We start from the raw sequence: 15,791 nt of genomic DNA, 5'->3' as shown, positions 1-15,791 counted from the left end.
AACCCACATTTCAGACAGAGTTAGCTTGGACAGATTTCAAGGATTGAAAAAAAACAAATTCTCCAAAAGAACATCCATGGGGATTCTTTGTCAGCAGTAGAATACAGAGGGAATTCCCACCAACAGTAAAAACAGCGAAGAATAAAATCCAGCAGCACTGGCAGCATCTGGAATTCCAGTCTGCTCTCCACCCCTCAAGTGACAATCCCCAGCAGCAGGAGAAGCAGCTGGCACAGGGAAGTGAACAAAAGAACCAATTCCCAGAATGCCAGGAAGATCTGGGTGAGAAGGGATCTTAAGGATCATCCAGTGCCAGCCCTGCCATGGCAGGGACACCTCCCACTGTCCCAGGCTGCTCCAGCCCCAGTGTCCAGCCTGGCCTTGGGCACTGCCAGGGGTGCAGGGGCAGCCACAGCTGCTCTGGGCAGTCACTGTCACCCTCCCTTTCTCATATATATATATTTAAATATATTTATATCCATAAAGACATCAGTCCCTGCAATGCCTTGTTCCCTGCAGCTCAGGGAGAATCCCTGGTGAGGAGGAGGAGGATGGAACCCTCCCTGCCAAGCCACCAGAGCACCCTTAGGGACTCATGGAGGAAATGAACACCACAGGGATTCCAGCCTCTGTCACTTCTTCACAAGGGACTGTCTCTGCCTGGGACACGAGATTTATTTTGCTCTTCTGCCTGAGGACTCCTGCCCCAGCAGTGCCTCGTGTGTGCTCAGCTTGGGCAGCAGCAGGAATTTGCCCATGGAAAGGGAGCTCAGGCCTTGGCAGGGGCTGCCCAGGGAGCTTTGGAGTGCCCATCCCTGCAGGTGTCCCAGCAAGGGCTGGAGGTGGCCCTGAGTGCTCTGGGCTGGGGACAAGGTGGGCCTGGGGCACAGCTGGCACTGCCTGGCCTGGGAGGGCTTTGCCAGCCCCTGGGATTTGGGGATTCCCTGGGAGTCACAAACAGCTCCCACCTGCTCCTCCCAGGTCCCTGCAGAGCTGCCCCAGGAGCTCTCAGTGATTCTGAAAGGCTCCAGCCCCAGCTCTGGAGGGCACAGCAGAACCTCCACCCTGCAGGGCACTGTGGGCACATTTTTCCTCTTAATTGATGTAAAGAGATTGCAAAAAGCAGCACCTGAATCCCCTACAGCTGAACTATTGCAAATGTTTCCCTACAGATTCAATTTGTAGCTCTGGCCTGAAGTCACAGGACTCACCATGGCCCTGAGGGCCTGTGCTTTTAGCTGAGTCACTTTTCCAACCCAGCAGCTCAGGATGGGAACAGAGAGAGATGCTCTTGTTCAAATGTCAGTTAATGCACAAAATATCGACAGAGTGAAGTCACACCTGGCCCCATCCCCTCGGAAAGCACTGAAAATCAAAGTGGGTGTGCTGTTCCATTTCTGCAGTTGTCAGCACATGGCCAGGATGGAGAAGAATTATTTTTTTATGGTAGAAATGGACAATGTATTACTATTTAAATACTGTCCTAAAAAGAAGGAAATCTGTACAGTTGTGCGTATTTTCAGACTTGAGCTTCTGGCATAAAACACGTCCCAAAAGCAGGTAAGCCCATGGCAAACCAAGAAAAAATATTTAATTTATCTATTAAAAAAAATCAAACGCCATGGGTTGGTACCATGTGGAAACCCTGGGCAGGGAATCAGAGAATCACAGAGCATCCTGAGCTGGCAGGGACCCGCCAGGAGCCCAAGGACACTGCAGCAATCCCCCCGAGCCAGAGGGGCAAAAGGCTGCAGACAACGATGTTGGATCTGAGCAATTACAGAGAAACAACGCTCCGAGAACCCAGGGAGTGTCACCGTGAGGGGCAGAGCTCGGGGCTGTGCTGCTGGCACATCCCTCACACCCAGCAACGAGACAACAAACACGTGTCGGCCTCTTTTGTACGAAGGATTTAATTCTCTATACACGGAACTAATTGGAAAGGCTGTATTACAGTTGTTAAAGCTGCAGGTTTTTATATATTTATATAATTTACATTCATAGTGATGAAATACTGAAGTGCAACTGAGTGAGGAGCTTGGCTTGTCCTTTGCACCGCAGGACGGGTGGGGAGCGGGGCTGGGAGGGTGCAGGCTGCCAGCAGAGCTCGGGGACAGCGGGGCACGGGGAGCAGGACGTAACTCAGTGGTAACTCAGTGGTAACTCGTTAGTAGCAGGGCTCTGTGGTGCTCGGGGCCGTGGGAGGAGGGCACTGCCAGCACCGGGCGTGCCAGCGAGAGCCGGGCACTAACGCTACGGACACGGGCACGGCTACAGCGCAGCTACGGCTCCACTGAAAGCTCCACCTCGCATTAATGAATCGTATAAACTCCACAGTCTAGTTTAAAAAAATGTAAACATTGGAAATTAATTGCAGGGAGATAGTTCTATACATTCGTTCTTGTCAGGAGAATGACTCGCTCAGAACGTGGTGCTCCACGGGAGGCACAGGGAGGAGCCCGGGTGGGAGCTCGGGGGTCCTGCCACCCCCTGCCACCCCCGGGAGTGTGACACGCCAGGGGACACCGAGCAGGCTGGCTGCTCACTGTTTGCACCTATGAGTAATGTGCAAAGTCACATGAACAGAGCTGGGGAACAGCACTCCGGGCTTGCCTCTGGCACGGGAGGGGGCATTCCCCTCTGCACAAGGGGTGACACACTCAACAACAACACCTGGTACAAATGGTACAGCAACTACAACAGAATACCTGGAACGGGCACATTTAAACTGCCTTAATCTGATTTTAACTCCTTCTGTTCTTTTGTCATTAAAAAAAAAAAAAGGAAAATTAAAATAATAAAAAAAAAGAGACATATTGACAACACTGGACAAGTGAACAATAAAAAAGAAAGATACATAAAGTCTCCAATTCATGGACATTTGGAACAATTTTAATAGCACATGCAGCATTCCTTGATAGTGGGTCTTTTTGCACAAACAAAATTGCAATGAAGAAATTTAATTTATATACTTTTCCTTTAAAAGGCTAAAATATATCTTTAAAAAATAATTTTTTAAAACTACCAAAAGCACCTGTGCAAAGGTGGAAAAATTAGTTTGGTAACTCTGAAAGCCACAAAAGGACCCACTATCCTCTGGTTTATTTCTTTTGTTGCGTGTGTGTGGTTTTGTTTTGTTTGTTTTTCGTTTTGAATCAAGTTTAATTTTGCCGGTAATTAACTCAAACATTGCGATTCCATGCAACTAAATGTCAAATGAGGTAAGAGTGCCGTGCAGTGTGTTCTTGACTCGGAAGGCAGTAGGTGATCATGCTGGAAGCCACATGATCAGGGCTGCATCTCCCGTCCTCCCTCTGGGCACTGCTATGGGATAGTGGGTCTCTTTGAGGACTTTCAAGCCTGAGTGGGGGATGGACAACATATGATTCCTAGAAAAAGGAGGAAAACAACACATAAGCAAAACAAAACAATGAGCAAATTCAAGCTGGGGCAATGAGGCAGGCATGGCGAGGCATGGAGCAAAAAACGATGGGGTGGGCGTGGGGAGGGCCGTGCCACGGGAAGGGAAGGACACCAACCACAGAGAGCGGGGACAGAAGGCCTTCAAAGAGCCCGGGGCCGCGGGGGCCCGGCAGCGCCGCCCGCCCGCCCCGGCCCGCACTCACACTGCTGGCTCGGGTCCGTGTCCGTGGTCAGCTTCACGTAGTTGGACGGGAAGAGCCCCACGTGGCCGTTCACCTCTCCCTTCCACCAGTCGGGGTCCTCCCTGCTGAGCACGGTGATGATCTGGCCCTTGCTGAAGGCCAGCTCGTCGTCGTTCTGTGCGCTGTAGTCGTACATGCCGATCACCTGGCACACTGCGAGGGACACGGGTCACCGCGGCTGCGGGCACCCGCCCGGGCACCCTGCGGGGCACCCGGGCACCCTGAGCCAGCCCTGCCCTGCCCAGACCCCCAACAACCCAACCCCGGGCACCCTGAGCCAGCCCTGCCCTGCACAGACCCCCAACAACCCAACCCCGGGCACCCTGAGCCAGCCCTGCCCTGCACAGACCCCCAAATCCCACCCCGGGCACCCTGCGGGGGCACCCGGGCACCCTGAGCCAGCCCTGCCCTGCACAGACCCCCAAATCCCACCCCGGGCACCCTGCAGGGGCACCCCGGGCACCCTGAGCCAGCCCTGCCCTGCACAGACCCCCAAATCCCACCCTGGGCATCCCAAAGGCTCCTGGAGCTGTGGCAGCCTCGAGGCCGTGCCCACTCCCTGGGGAGCCTGGGCAGTGCCAGCACCTCTGGGGAAGAGCCTTGCCCTGATCTCCAGCCTGAGCCTGCCCACACACAGGGGTCACCTCTGGGCACTGCCCACGGCTCAGGACAGCTCCAGGACCCTGCAGTGACCAGAGCCCATCCTGGGGCTCAGCTCAGCCCCCCACACGGACTCCAGGGGGTTAAAAATCCCAGAGAGTTTCAGGGAATCCCAGCAGAGCTTGGGTTAGAAGAGACCTCAGAGCCCACCCAGTGCCACCCCTGCCATGGCAGGGACACCTCCCACTGTCCCAGGCTGGCCTGGAACCCCCACCAGGACTGGTCAGCAGACAGGAAAATCTGGGACACGTTTCAGCTTCCACTACTGGGAGCTGCATAATCCAAAAGAAAGCCAATGTTGATATATATCCTTGTTGTCCCTCTGAGGTTTTCAGAACACAAAAATAATGGAAAATAAGAGAGAAAATTAACAGAATTGGACAAAAAGCATCCCAGGTGATCCAGGCTGCTCTGCTGGCACCCCAGGAGTGGTTCCAGCAGGGATTTTCTATTTGCTTGCAGTGGAACTCATCCACTCTCAGGATACAGCTGGTGCTGCTCACTTCTGACAAAGCAGTTCCCTGAATTCCCCGAAGCAGCAGGACTGTTTAGTTAAATAAATCATCCCCTCTATGTCTCTGCTGTTTTCTCTTTGCCAGGCCACAGGGCTTCTGGTTTTTCCCACCAGCCATCAGACTTCTATTAATGAGCCTTGCTGGCAGCTTCTCTCCAGTGGATTAATCCTAAAATTTGCTTTTATTTTCATCCTTGTACCAAGCCAGCAACTTATTTCAATTTACCAAACAGCTGCTTTTTTTTACATTACAGTTTAATTAAGATTTTGATGTTTTGCAAAAAGTGCTAAAATTCTATTCTGTAAAATTTAGCATTAGTGCAAATTTAGTGCAGAAAGACCCAGATGTCAAACCTGAAATAATTTATATATTTAATATATAAATTATATTAATATATTTTTTAAATCTCATAATATTTCCCTGTAAAAGGTTGTGTGTCAGTGCTGAGTTACCCTTCTAAACCTGAATCCCACGAGGCTTTAGAGGAGGCATTTTCTGAGTGTTTTATAACAACCACCAGAGGGGCCAGTCAGCAGCAGTCCCACAAACACAGCACCATGGACTGGGACTGCACAGCCCTTCCAGGCCAGGCACGCTGGGATTCCCTGGAAATGCCCCTGCCCTGTGCCAGGCGGGGCAGAGCCGGGCAGGGCAGGGCAGGGCAGGGCTGGGCTGGGCTGGGCAGAGCAGGGCAGGGCAGGGCAGGGCAGGGACAGGGCAGGGCAGGGCAGGGCAGGGCAGGGACAGGGCAGGGCAGGGCAGGGCAGGGCTGGGCTGGGCAGAGCAGGGCAGGGCTGGGCAGGGCAGGGCAGGGCAGGGCTGGGCTGGGCAGGGCAGGGCAGGGCAGGGCAGGGCAGGGCAGGGCTGGGCTGGGCAGAGCAGGGCAGGGCTGGGCAGGGCAGGGCAGGGCAGGGCTGGGCAGGGCTGGGCAGGGCAGGGCAGGGCAGGGCAGGGCTGGGCAGGGCTGGGCAGGGCAGGGCAAGGCAGGGCAGGGCAGGGCAGGGCAGGGCTGGGATGTTTTGGGGATGGAGGAACATCCCAGAGCTCCTGTCCCACAGTGCGGGGATGGGATGGAATGGGATGGGGATGGAATGGGGATGGGAATGGGAATGGGAATGGGAATGGGAATGGGAATGGGAATGGGAATGGGAATGGGAATGGGAATGGGAATGGGATGGGATGGGATGGGATGGGATGGGATGGGATGGGATGGGATGGGATGGGATGGGATGGGATGGGATGGGATGGGATGGGATGGGATGGGATGGGATGGGATGGGATGGGATGGGATGGGATGGGATGGGATGGGATGGGATGGGATGGGATGGGATGGGATGGGATGGGATGGGATGGGATGGGATGGGATGGGATGGGATGGGATGGGATGGGATGGGATGGGATGGGGATGGAATGGGATGGGATGGGATGGGATGGGATGGGATGGGATGGGATGGGGATGGGATGGGGATGGGATGGGAATGGGATGGGGATGGGATGGGAATGGGATGGGGATGGTTTGGGGATGGGGATGGTTTGGGGATGGGGAGGGGGATGGGATGGGGATGGTTTGGGGATGGGGTGGTTTGGGGAGGGGGATGGGATAGTTTGGGGATGGTTTGGGGATGGTTTGGGGATGGTTTGGGGATGGGATGGTTTAGGGATGGGGAGGAGGATGGGGATGGGATGGTTTAGGGATGGGATGGTTTAGGGATGGGATGGTTTGGGGATGGTTTGGGGATGGTTTGGGGATGGGATGGGGATGGTTTGGGGATGGGATGGGGATGGGATGGTTTGGGGATGGGATGGTTTGGGGATGGTTTGGGGATGGTTTGCGGATGCAGGAACAGCCCAGAGGCTCTGGAGCTGCCCACCCCTCCCCGCTGAAGGTGGAGCACAGGGCCCAGGGCAGGGCGGGGGGCAGGCAGGGCTCACCTGAGGGCGCAGCAGGCCGGGGCAGCTCGGTGGGGGTGCTCTTGCTGGTGCCAGGGCTGAGCAGTTTGACGTAGTTGGCCGGGAACCAGCCGATCTGGCGCTTCTTGCCGCGCGCCTGCGGAGACACGGCCGGGCCTCAGCCGGGGGAAAGGGATGTGCTGCACAAACCCAGCGGGCCTGTGGCACCAGCTGAGCCTTGTCATATTGACACAGAGCCTCACTAACCTTTCTAATTAAATGCTTGGTCATCAGGTAAAGGATTACGTTTAAGTAGACCCCCAGATTGTGACAGCTCAAACTGTCACGGTTTAAACAGAGATTAAGAATCTAAATTTCCTTTTTTCTTTTACAAAAAGATATCCAAGCTTTTCAGTGCCTTGTGTCACCAAAGCAAGAAACCTCATCCTGTTATCTCCCCAACTCCATTGTCCACTGCAAATCAAATCCACAAAAATTCCTTACAATAAGAAAGGTTCTTCCAGAACTTTGAATCCCAGCTTCTAACTCTGTATCAAGAATGATTTTAACAGCTTATTCTCTGTTTGTGTTAGAATAAGGTTGGCATTTTGGGCAAGGAGAATTTCGCCTCTTAAAAAGAATTGTTAACTTTGGTGGAAAAAAGAGTCAATTAAAGGGTTTACTATTCTTGAACTACTTTCTTCCCTAAAACTTTACTAACAAAAGAAAACACTTGATCCAAAGCCTATTCAGATAATTTAAGGTATTTTTGAACACTGCATTAAACCAGCAGTGTAATGCTTAAAACATTTGCCTTATTTTCCCTTCACTCTGACCCACAAGTGTGGAACAGGAGAATAAAAGAACAGTCAGGGATTGCTAACAAAATAAAACCCAGCTGTAAAACCACATGTAAGACATTAAAGTATCTAAACTTACATAGCAATATTTACACAACCAAAATTTAGTTGTTTCAGAGCTCACAGTAGCTGCTCAGTGATAATGTGGCAGCTCTTGCCCAGAGAAGTTTCTTTTCTGTCTTAAAATACATTTAATGGAGACTCTTTAAAGCTTAAAGTTACCAACAGCATCAAGGTTAGGGAGAGAAAATCCCAAAGGAATCCTGGAAGAGGATTTCTCCACAAAAGATGAAAAAAATATCACCAGGAAAGGCAAAAAGGGCAGGCACAAAGTGTTAAAAAAACCTGAATTCGTCTGAGATCTGCACTGCACAAATAAATCAATGGCATTGTTCCATCTCAAATTTCCTGCTAAAAACCCCAAATCAAACTGAGCCTCCTTCAGGGGACCAAACTGTAAAGTTCTACTCTGGGAAACTCCTGGGAGGATCCAAAGCAGCCACGCCAAGGCCTGAACTCCCCTCCCTGCTGCTCTCCTGCCCCCCAGGTTATCCCAAACCCAGGCATGGCAGGGTGGGGGGCTCTGGAAAGGTTTATTGGGAACTGCAGAATGCTGGCAATTTATTTATCATCAACACAGTCAGCATTTTGAACTATTTCTTTTTAAATGGAATTTTACTAGGGGAAAAAAAAGGGAACTAACTTGGAGCTCTCCTTCCCACCAACCACCTGGATTCTTCTTTCTGATGAGAATCAACTGGCCAGGAGCAAGAGTCAGCTGTTCTGGGCCTGTTGCTGTGTAAGAGGCAATAACCTGGGCAATTTCTGTGGAAGCAGAGGAGGAAAGAAAAGGTGAATTTGAAAAAATCTGAACACGTTTTATCCAACATTAATTTTGCTATAACAATCTGTTATTTCTTTCCATAAAACTGTAATGGGTTTATGTATTTCCATGAATACATGGGGTAATTGTAAAAGAAATGAGAGGTTCAGAGCACTGCAGGAATAAGTAAGTAATAAATCAGAGGTGCAGCAGCTCTATGACCAAAAATGTTTGAAATAAAGAATAATAACAATGACAATAATAGGAACTGTCCAGCTCTTAAAATCCAGTGTTTTCCAGTGAATCAGTGCATCTTTGCTCTGAGCTCCCTAAGAAAAGGAGCCACATCAATGACAAAATAATGAAGTAGCACCAAGAATCTGCACTAAATTAAGGCTGGCAGAATTTTTTTCACCTCTTGACCCAAAGTGGAATGTTTTCCAAACGCAGCAAACAGGGTTTCTCTGGGAATCTGTGTTCCATGGAGGCTCTCACAGGACAGGTGCTGGGGACACTGGGAGCTCACAATTCCAGGAATTGCCCAAAGCAGGGTTGGGGTTTCTCTGCCCCACAGTGCCTGTGGAAAGGCAGGGACAATTCTGGTGCCCACAGTGTCCCACAGGGCTAACCCAGGTTTGGAGCTGCAGGAATTCTGGGTCCCCCCAGGTCAGGCTCAGCCCTGTCCCCAGGGCTGTGCAGGGTGGGGGGGACACGTTTAACCCCCACAACGTGGGGTGAGGGCTGCTGAACCCTCCCTGGGGACCCAGGACAGCCACTCTTCCCTTGGGGATCCATCCCAAAGGCAGCTGGAGCTGAGGAACCCACAAACCCTGCAAGGCTGGGAACTCAGGGAGGGTTTGGTGCAGGGAGATAAAAACAGAGCTGAAGCCCAACGTGGAAATGAACAAATGATTGAGGTGAAATGTAGAAGGAAAGGACCATTAGGAATATTAAAAATTATCAGAGAAGCATTTGAGATACAAATGAGCAGCACAAAGAGGATGAGGAGCAGAGGGATGAGGAGCAATCCCAGGGTTCTGCAAAGAACCCAGCAATGAGCTACAGCAGAACCTCCTCAGGATCTGTCAGCAGGGCCAGGCAGGTGATGGAAAGGCCTGGAGCTGAGCTACAGAGCTGCTTTAAACATGGATCTGGCATTGCCACACAAATTCATGGAGTCATGGAATGGTCTGGGTTGGAAGGACCTTAAATCCCACCCAGTGCCACCCCTGCCGTGGCAGGGACACCTCCCACTGTCCCAGGCTGCTCCAGGCCCTGTCCAGCCTGGCCTTGGGCACTGCCAGGGATGCAGGGGCAGCCACAGCTGCTCTGGGCACCCTGTGCCAGGGCCTGCCCACCCTGCCAGGGAACAATTCCTGATTCCCAGGATCCCATCCAGCCCTGCCCTTCCCAGCAGCAGAGCTGTGCTCCCGGCCCAACAACTCCCTGGGCTTTGCCCTCACCCAGCACTGACTCTGCTCTTGGTTTTCCTCTGCTTAAACCTTCCACTCTCCTGCCAGCACCTGCTGAATTTGATTAGAAAATCCCCCTCCTTCCTCTCCAAAACCTGGAGAGGGACCTGGGACAGGGCTTGGCCAGCCAGGGCAAGGGGGAATGGCTCCCACAGTTTGCTGAGCAATCCTCAGGAAGTTTACATTCACTTTGGAGCAAGCAGATTCTTATTCTGTAGCTACAGGTTATTTAGGGATTGACATGCTAGAAAGATTAGAGGATGAATTCTTTTATTACAGTTACACTATTTATTAACTGCATTTATTCCACATATTTTATAATGGTTTTCATCCGTACAAACTGCTCCAAGATGACCAAGAGCAAACATACTCCATTTTCATGGAAAAGGTTTTGTTGCCATTGAATTGAACACTGAAGAACAGAGAGAAGGTGCTGTCACAATATTGGACTCACCAGGTTTCTTCCCTAAGCTTCCTGTTTTCCCAGCTGCTCCTGGAGCCTTGAAATGGAGAACAAGATGCAAGTTTAGCACTCAGATTTCTTTCTCCAGCACAGAAAAATGATTTACAAAGCTTCACTCAACACGCATGGGAGTTAAAAACTCATAGGAAATTCTGTTCTTACAGAAATCCTTAATATTTAAATGGCAATAAACATCTGGGAATAAATACCAAGCATGAAGTAGATTATTTGTAAATGCAAAAATGCAGACTTTATTCCCTTTCATGGGCTACAAATCCCCAAGTAGATCCCACTTGGAATCCCAAATCCATGTATCTGCAGAATGGGAATTCTGTGGAGGTGAGCTGAAACAACAATGGACGTTTTCATCCCTCCAAATAGCTGGATTGCAAATATTCCTGAGAAACTCCCTGCACCAAGACAGGGTGAGGGATGAACATCAGCTTCCAAGGGATTGGGAAGCAAAGCCTTTGAGCAGCCACAAGAAATCCAGCAGAACCTGACATCAGTCCAGCTCCTGCCCCTAAATAATTCCTGCAGCTTCCTCCCAGGCCACTGACACTTCCATGTGCTGCAGTAAAGAGGTCTGAGGTGGAAAAAGCAACTTCAATCTAAACTGTACTGTGGCCAGAAATGTTGGGGAGCCATAAATGGCACAGATCCTCTTGCCTTCAACACTTGCACCTCTCTCAACTTCACCTTCTTCACCTTCAGGATCCCCCTTACAAAGTTGGAGCCAGCATCAAACGACCTGAAGGCTTCCAGAGAATCCTAAATCCTCTGTGGAAGAGCTTCCTCCTCCATATTCTCCCTATCAACTGATGCTTTGAAAACTTAGGGATTCTGGCAGAAATTAAACTGAGGAGTAACTAAAGAGCAGCTCCATGGCTGAGAGAAAAGGGCCATTCAACCCCCTGTGTTGGTTTTGAGTCAGCTATAAAATGGATTATCAGACACTGGGTTTGAGTCAGCTATAAAATGGATTATCAGCCACTGGTTTTGAGTCAACTATAAAATGGATTATCAGACACTGGGTTTGAGTCAGCTATAATGTGGATTATCAGACCCTGGTTTTGAGTCAACTATAAAATGGATTATCAGCCACTGGGTTTGAGTCAGCTATAAAATGGATTATCAGCCACTGGGTTTGAGTCAGCTATAAAATGGATTATCAGACACATCTCCAGCTTGCCTTGATGTCTCAGTGCTCCCTCCCTGTCACTGCCAGGTTATTACAGTTACACCCCTCAGGAGCAGCAGCTCTTCCTCTCCTCCCTGATTCCTGTGACTGTCCCCAGACCCCCACCCCCCTGCACCCCTGGGTGCTGGGTGACAGAGCAGGGACCCAGGAGAGCCCCACAGGGATCAGGGACAGAGCCCAGGGCAGCTCTGGGGACAGGGGAGATGCCTCGACAGCCCCACGGAGGGGGATGGACCGAAGCACTGACAGGGTGATCCCAGGAATTCCTCCAGCTCTGGGAACTGTTTGTGGCAGAGGAGCACCCTCAGCTCTCCTCAGGAAAGAACAAGAGCCTGGACTTTCAGAGAACCCCTCGTGCAAACATCCCCTGGCCAGTGTCTGTGCTGCTGGACTGGAGGCACATGGACAGAGCAAACAGGCTGGGACATGGTCTTTACTGTGAAACAGAGATGAACTTAAAATAGGAACTCCAAAACCACGTTGACCAGACTGAGTCTGAATTGTCTCTGAGGATTCTCGGAATCCTGGGTGCAAAAACAGAAGGAATACGTGGAAAGGTCCTACAGCACTTCAAGAAATAAATGAATTAATAAACAACACATTTAGGATGGTCCCTGTTTCTGGCCACTCAGGAGATGGAGAAGCATCTCCTTTTCCTTCTGCTGAGAGAAAACACAGCAGTGAGGACAGGCCCTGCTCTGCCTCCCCCTGCACCCCTGGGACACCCCTGGACACCTGAGGGCATCTTGTGACAAGTGATGAAGTCCCCTGAGCCAGCAGAGCAGAATTTGCTTTGTCCATTTAATAAACCCCAGCAGGGACTTGCCAATTGTGTTGTCCAGCAGGACCCCTCAAATCCCAACCTGATCCATTCAGGGATTATTTTCTGAGCCCCTGTGCCAAGTTTTACAATCAGATGTCTTCAAATTGTTGTTTCCAAGCCCCCTGAGCTCCATCCCCACAGAGGGAACTCTCACCAGTGTCCACAATAAAACGCTGTATCCATCCACCTCCTCCTAAGGAAAACCATCAGAATGGGCCATTGTTCCTCTGAAGAACAAAGAATTTCCCACTTGTTTAATAAACTGAAGCTTGAAGGAACACGGAATGGTTTACTTTAGCACCCTGAGGTGAACGGGCACAGCCTGGCACAGAAGTACAAATTTAAAAAATTCTTCTGCTGTAGAAACCTTTGAGACTTTGAGTCATTTCTAGAAACTCTGCCCTTGCTGCTGAAAGATCCCCCTGCTTTCCTTTGGGCCTGTCAATAGTGCAGAACACATGAAATTATTTCTCTTGTCAGAACATTTTCCAGGCCCAGGCAGCTGTCCAAGCCCATCTGAGTGCCCAGAGAGGCAGGACTGGGAAATCCTCTGCAAGCCTGGCTCTGGGAGCAGGCTGGAGAGCAGAACTGTGCCCAGAGAGGCAGGACTGGGAAATCCTCTGCAAGCCTGGCTCTGGGAGCAGGCTGGAGAGCAGAACTGTGCTCTGTGTCCTCTGTGTCCTGCAGGCACAGGAGCCCTGGGATGGAAACAACGGCCCAGGAGCAGGGCCCCACCAGCTCTCTGCCTTTTCCTCCCTCTCTCAGCAAGATTGGAGCTGCAGGTGGGATTTTCCCCAGCTCAAAGGGCACTTGGAGCACTTTTGGGTGCAGCCCCAGCGCAGCTGAGGTGGCACAAACACCAAACTGAGCTCTCTGAGAAAAGGGGACTGGGAATGAACACCTGAGCTCTCCACAAGGATTTGCCAAGTGTCCCAATGCCATCTCTCCAAGGACTCAATACTAAACACCACTAACCACAGGGTTTTTAATCCTGGCCCAGAGGATGTTGTTGGAATTTCCTGACACTGCAGAATTTCCTCCTGAAGGGTTTCCTCCAGCTGCAGATTCCACTGCAGCTTTTACCCTCTGCCTTCTCCAGCAGCAGCAATGGTTTTAAGGAGTGACTCTGCTCAGGCTCTGTGTTGTTGCAGTCTTTCACTGAGTTCCTGTGCATTACCATCCAGATTCCCCCAAATCCACTGATTTTTATTTATTGACCTTTAACCCCCCATTATTCCAGAGATATCAACCAGAATTCTTCTCATCAAGAGATCAGTTGTGCACCCAACTGTGAATCTAAACTAATTCCTACTGGGAGATAAATTATCCCCTAAATATAAATTGTCTTCCCATATAAATGAGAGGACATCTCTCTTTAGAATACCTAAGAAGAAAGAAAGAAAAAACAAAAAGGAAAGAAAAAAACCCCAAACCCACATGTTTGATGGAATTATTTCAAGATAAAAAGAGATGAAACAGAACCTCTATTATTCAGTCAAAAACTGTCAAATAAATACAGTAGGTAGCAAAGTTTTGGGGCAAAATTTATTTTACTTGACTGCAAGAAATGGTGGGAAATAATATAATAGACTAAAATATTACTGCGTAGATTTTTGTGGTTTTTTTAAATAATGGCATTAAGATACAGCTCAGGCATTAAAAACTTACCAGGGCAATAAAACAACCATGGCTGTTCTGATCAGTGTCTAAAAAACTGCCAAGTGCACTACTGAGATCAGCATTATTTCAATGGATGATCCCCAAAGTCATTAATGATATTAAGTTGTAAAATACAGCTACTGATGTTATTGTAATTGTTTTTCCTTTCCAGTCTCAGTCAGTAAATCTGCACTGCATTTTTACTTCCCCTACGACGCCCTGCATTGCAGCTACCACTACAACCCCAAAGAAAACATTTCTCTACCTCAGAATCTTTGAGTCTCACATAATTAGATGGGAAAACTCCTGATTTATCACCCAGCGTTCCCGTCCACCAGTCACCATCTTTCTTTGTCACCAGGATCAGGTCACCTTGTTGGAAAGTGAGGTCTCCCTGCTCCGAGCTCTCGTAGGTGTACATGGCAATGTACTCTGCAAAAGGGAAATACAGCACATGGGAAACTCCTGAGAAACCCCAGTGAGCCTCTGCAAAACCTCATTGGTATCAGGGCTAGGCAGCAGGCAAATTTATTATTTATTACTCATAGAAATGTCAATATTTAATGAATAAAATGGTATCTATCAGAACTGAATAGGGTCTATCAAAAGGCTGCCTCGGGGGGGGTGTATATAATTTGCTATTAGAATTAAAATGTACATAATCATTCATTTAGATATTAAACTTATTTCCCAGTGGTTTCTGGTTTGTGCTGATGAGTGGAATTTTCAGAGTTTGGGATGCAAAGTCCACACACTTTAAAAATCACCTGCACATGAGCTTTTCCTCAGCCTTCTCAAGAGATGTTAAATCCCTGCTGTATTGTTTCTCAAAACCACAGCGTTTTTGAAGTGTTTAAGCAAAACTTGTGTTCCTTGTTAATACAAACACAACACCTGAGCTATCCCACCTGGGACAAGACTCTGCATGCCCACAAGTCCTTCTCCTCAAACAGGAGGAAAAGCAGAACAAGGTGATCCTGAAGGTCCCTTCCAACCCAAACCAGCTGGGATTCTGTGGAATATTTACTGAGCAAGAGCAGCTGTACTTTGAAATAATCAATTCTCTCCCTTTTCTCTGCTGTTCCCTCCTTTTAGTTTCTGTGCTGCTCATGCCAGACACAAATTCAAAGTAAATGTCCCTAAAGCTGTGCCTGGAACTGCAGTTACAAACTTCAGGTGGGCTGTAGGGATGATAGCAAATGTTCACCTGGAACCCACATTTACATTAATTGATTTCCTCTGCCTGGGATTTAATTAACCTACAGCTGACTCTGCACTGGAGGGGATTTAGAGTTAAGGCAGCTCACGTGGGGATATTCCCCTGAAGCTGAAGGGTGGCAAAAGCCAGGAATTGGACATTTAAAACCCTTCAGAAAAATACCTGTGAATCGTGGGGCTGTGCCCCAGGTCCACCTGTAACATGGACTGACCACAGGGATCCCAGAATTCTCTAGGGACTGTCACTGTCTTCATTTAGAGCTTCAATGAAACATTGGGAATGAGCTTTGGGGGAAATGAAAATATTTACCAATTCCTGACACCATGGACAGATGTGCTTATTGGGCCCTCTGTGAAAACCCACTCTAGATCAGAAAATGTTACCACAATAATGGCAAAAAGAATTAATGGGAAAAGCACAAACTACAAAAGGGATTTCAATCTCTTTTGTGACATGTGAAGTTATTCCTTCTCTATACACAACACACATTAACTGTTACTCTAATAATACTAATTCTAAATTATTCCAGAGGCAAACTGAT

General features: G+C 49.3%; 1 protein-coding gene across 4 annotated transcripts in view; it reads right to left on the bottom strand.

The window, feature by feature from the left end:
* ITSN1 (intersectin 1) overlaps nt 1-15,791 on the bottom strand; it is a 105,374-nt gene that overhangs the window by 17,459 nt on the left and 72,124 nt on the right. For 3 of the 4 annotated variants that reach the window (XM_063393304.1, XM_063393305.1, XM_063393306.1), the window contains 5 exons: nt 14,297-14,463; nt 10,340-10,385; nt 8,294-8,415; nt 6,773-6,887; nt 3,627-3,818 (listed from right to left, as the gene is read on the bottom strand). In XM_063393304.1, the coding sequence (XP_063249374.1) occupies nt 3,627-3,818; nt 6,773-6,887; nt 8,294-8,415; nt 10,340-10,385; nt 14,297-14,463 (642 nt within the window). Of the gene's footprint in view, nt 1-1,894; nt 3,390-3,626; nt 3,819-6,772; nt 6,888-8,293; nt 8,416-10,339; nt 10,386-14,296; nt 14,464-15,791 lie in introns of those variants that run through there. The other variant, XM_063393307.1, reaches the window with a different exon arrangement.

The sequence above is a fragment of the Prinia subflava genome, chromosome 3, assembly GCF_021018805.1.
Source record: "Prinia subflava isolate CZ2003 ecotype Zambia chromosome 3, Cam_Psub_1.2, whole genome shotgun sequence".
NCBI lineage: Eukaryota > Metazoa > Chordata > Aves > Passeriformes > Cisticolidae > Prinia > Prinia subflava.
This window is presented reverse-complemented; position numbering and strand designations above follow the sequence as displayed.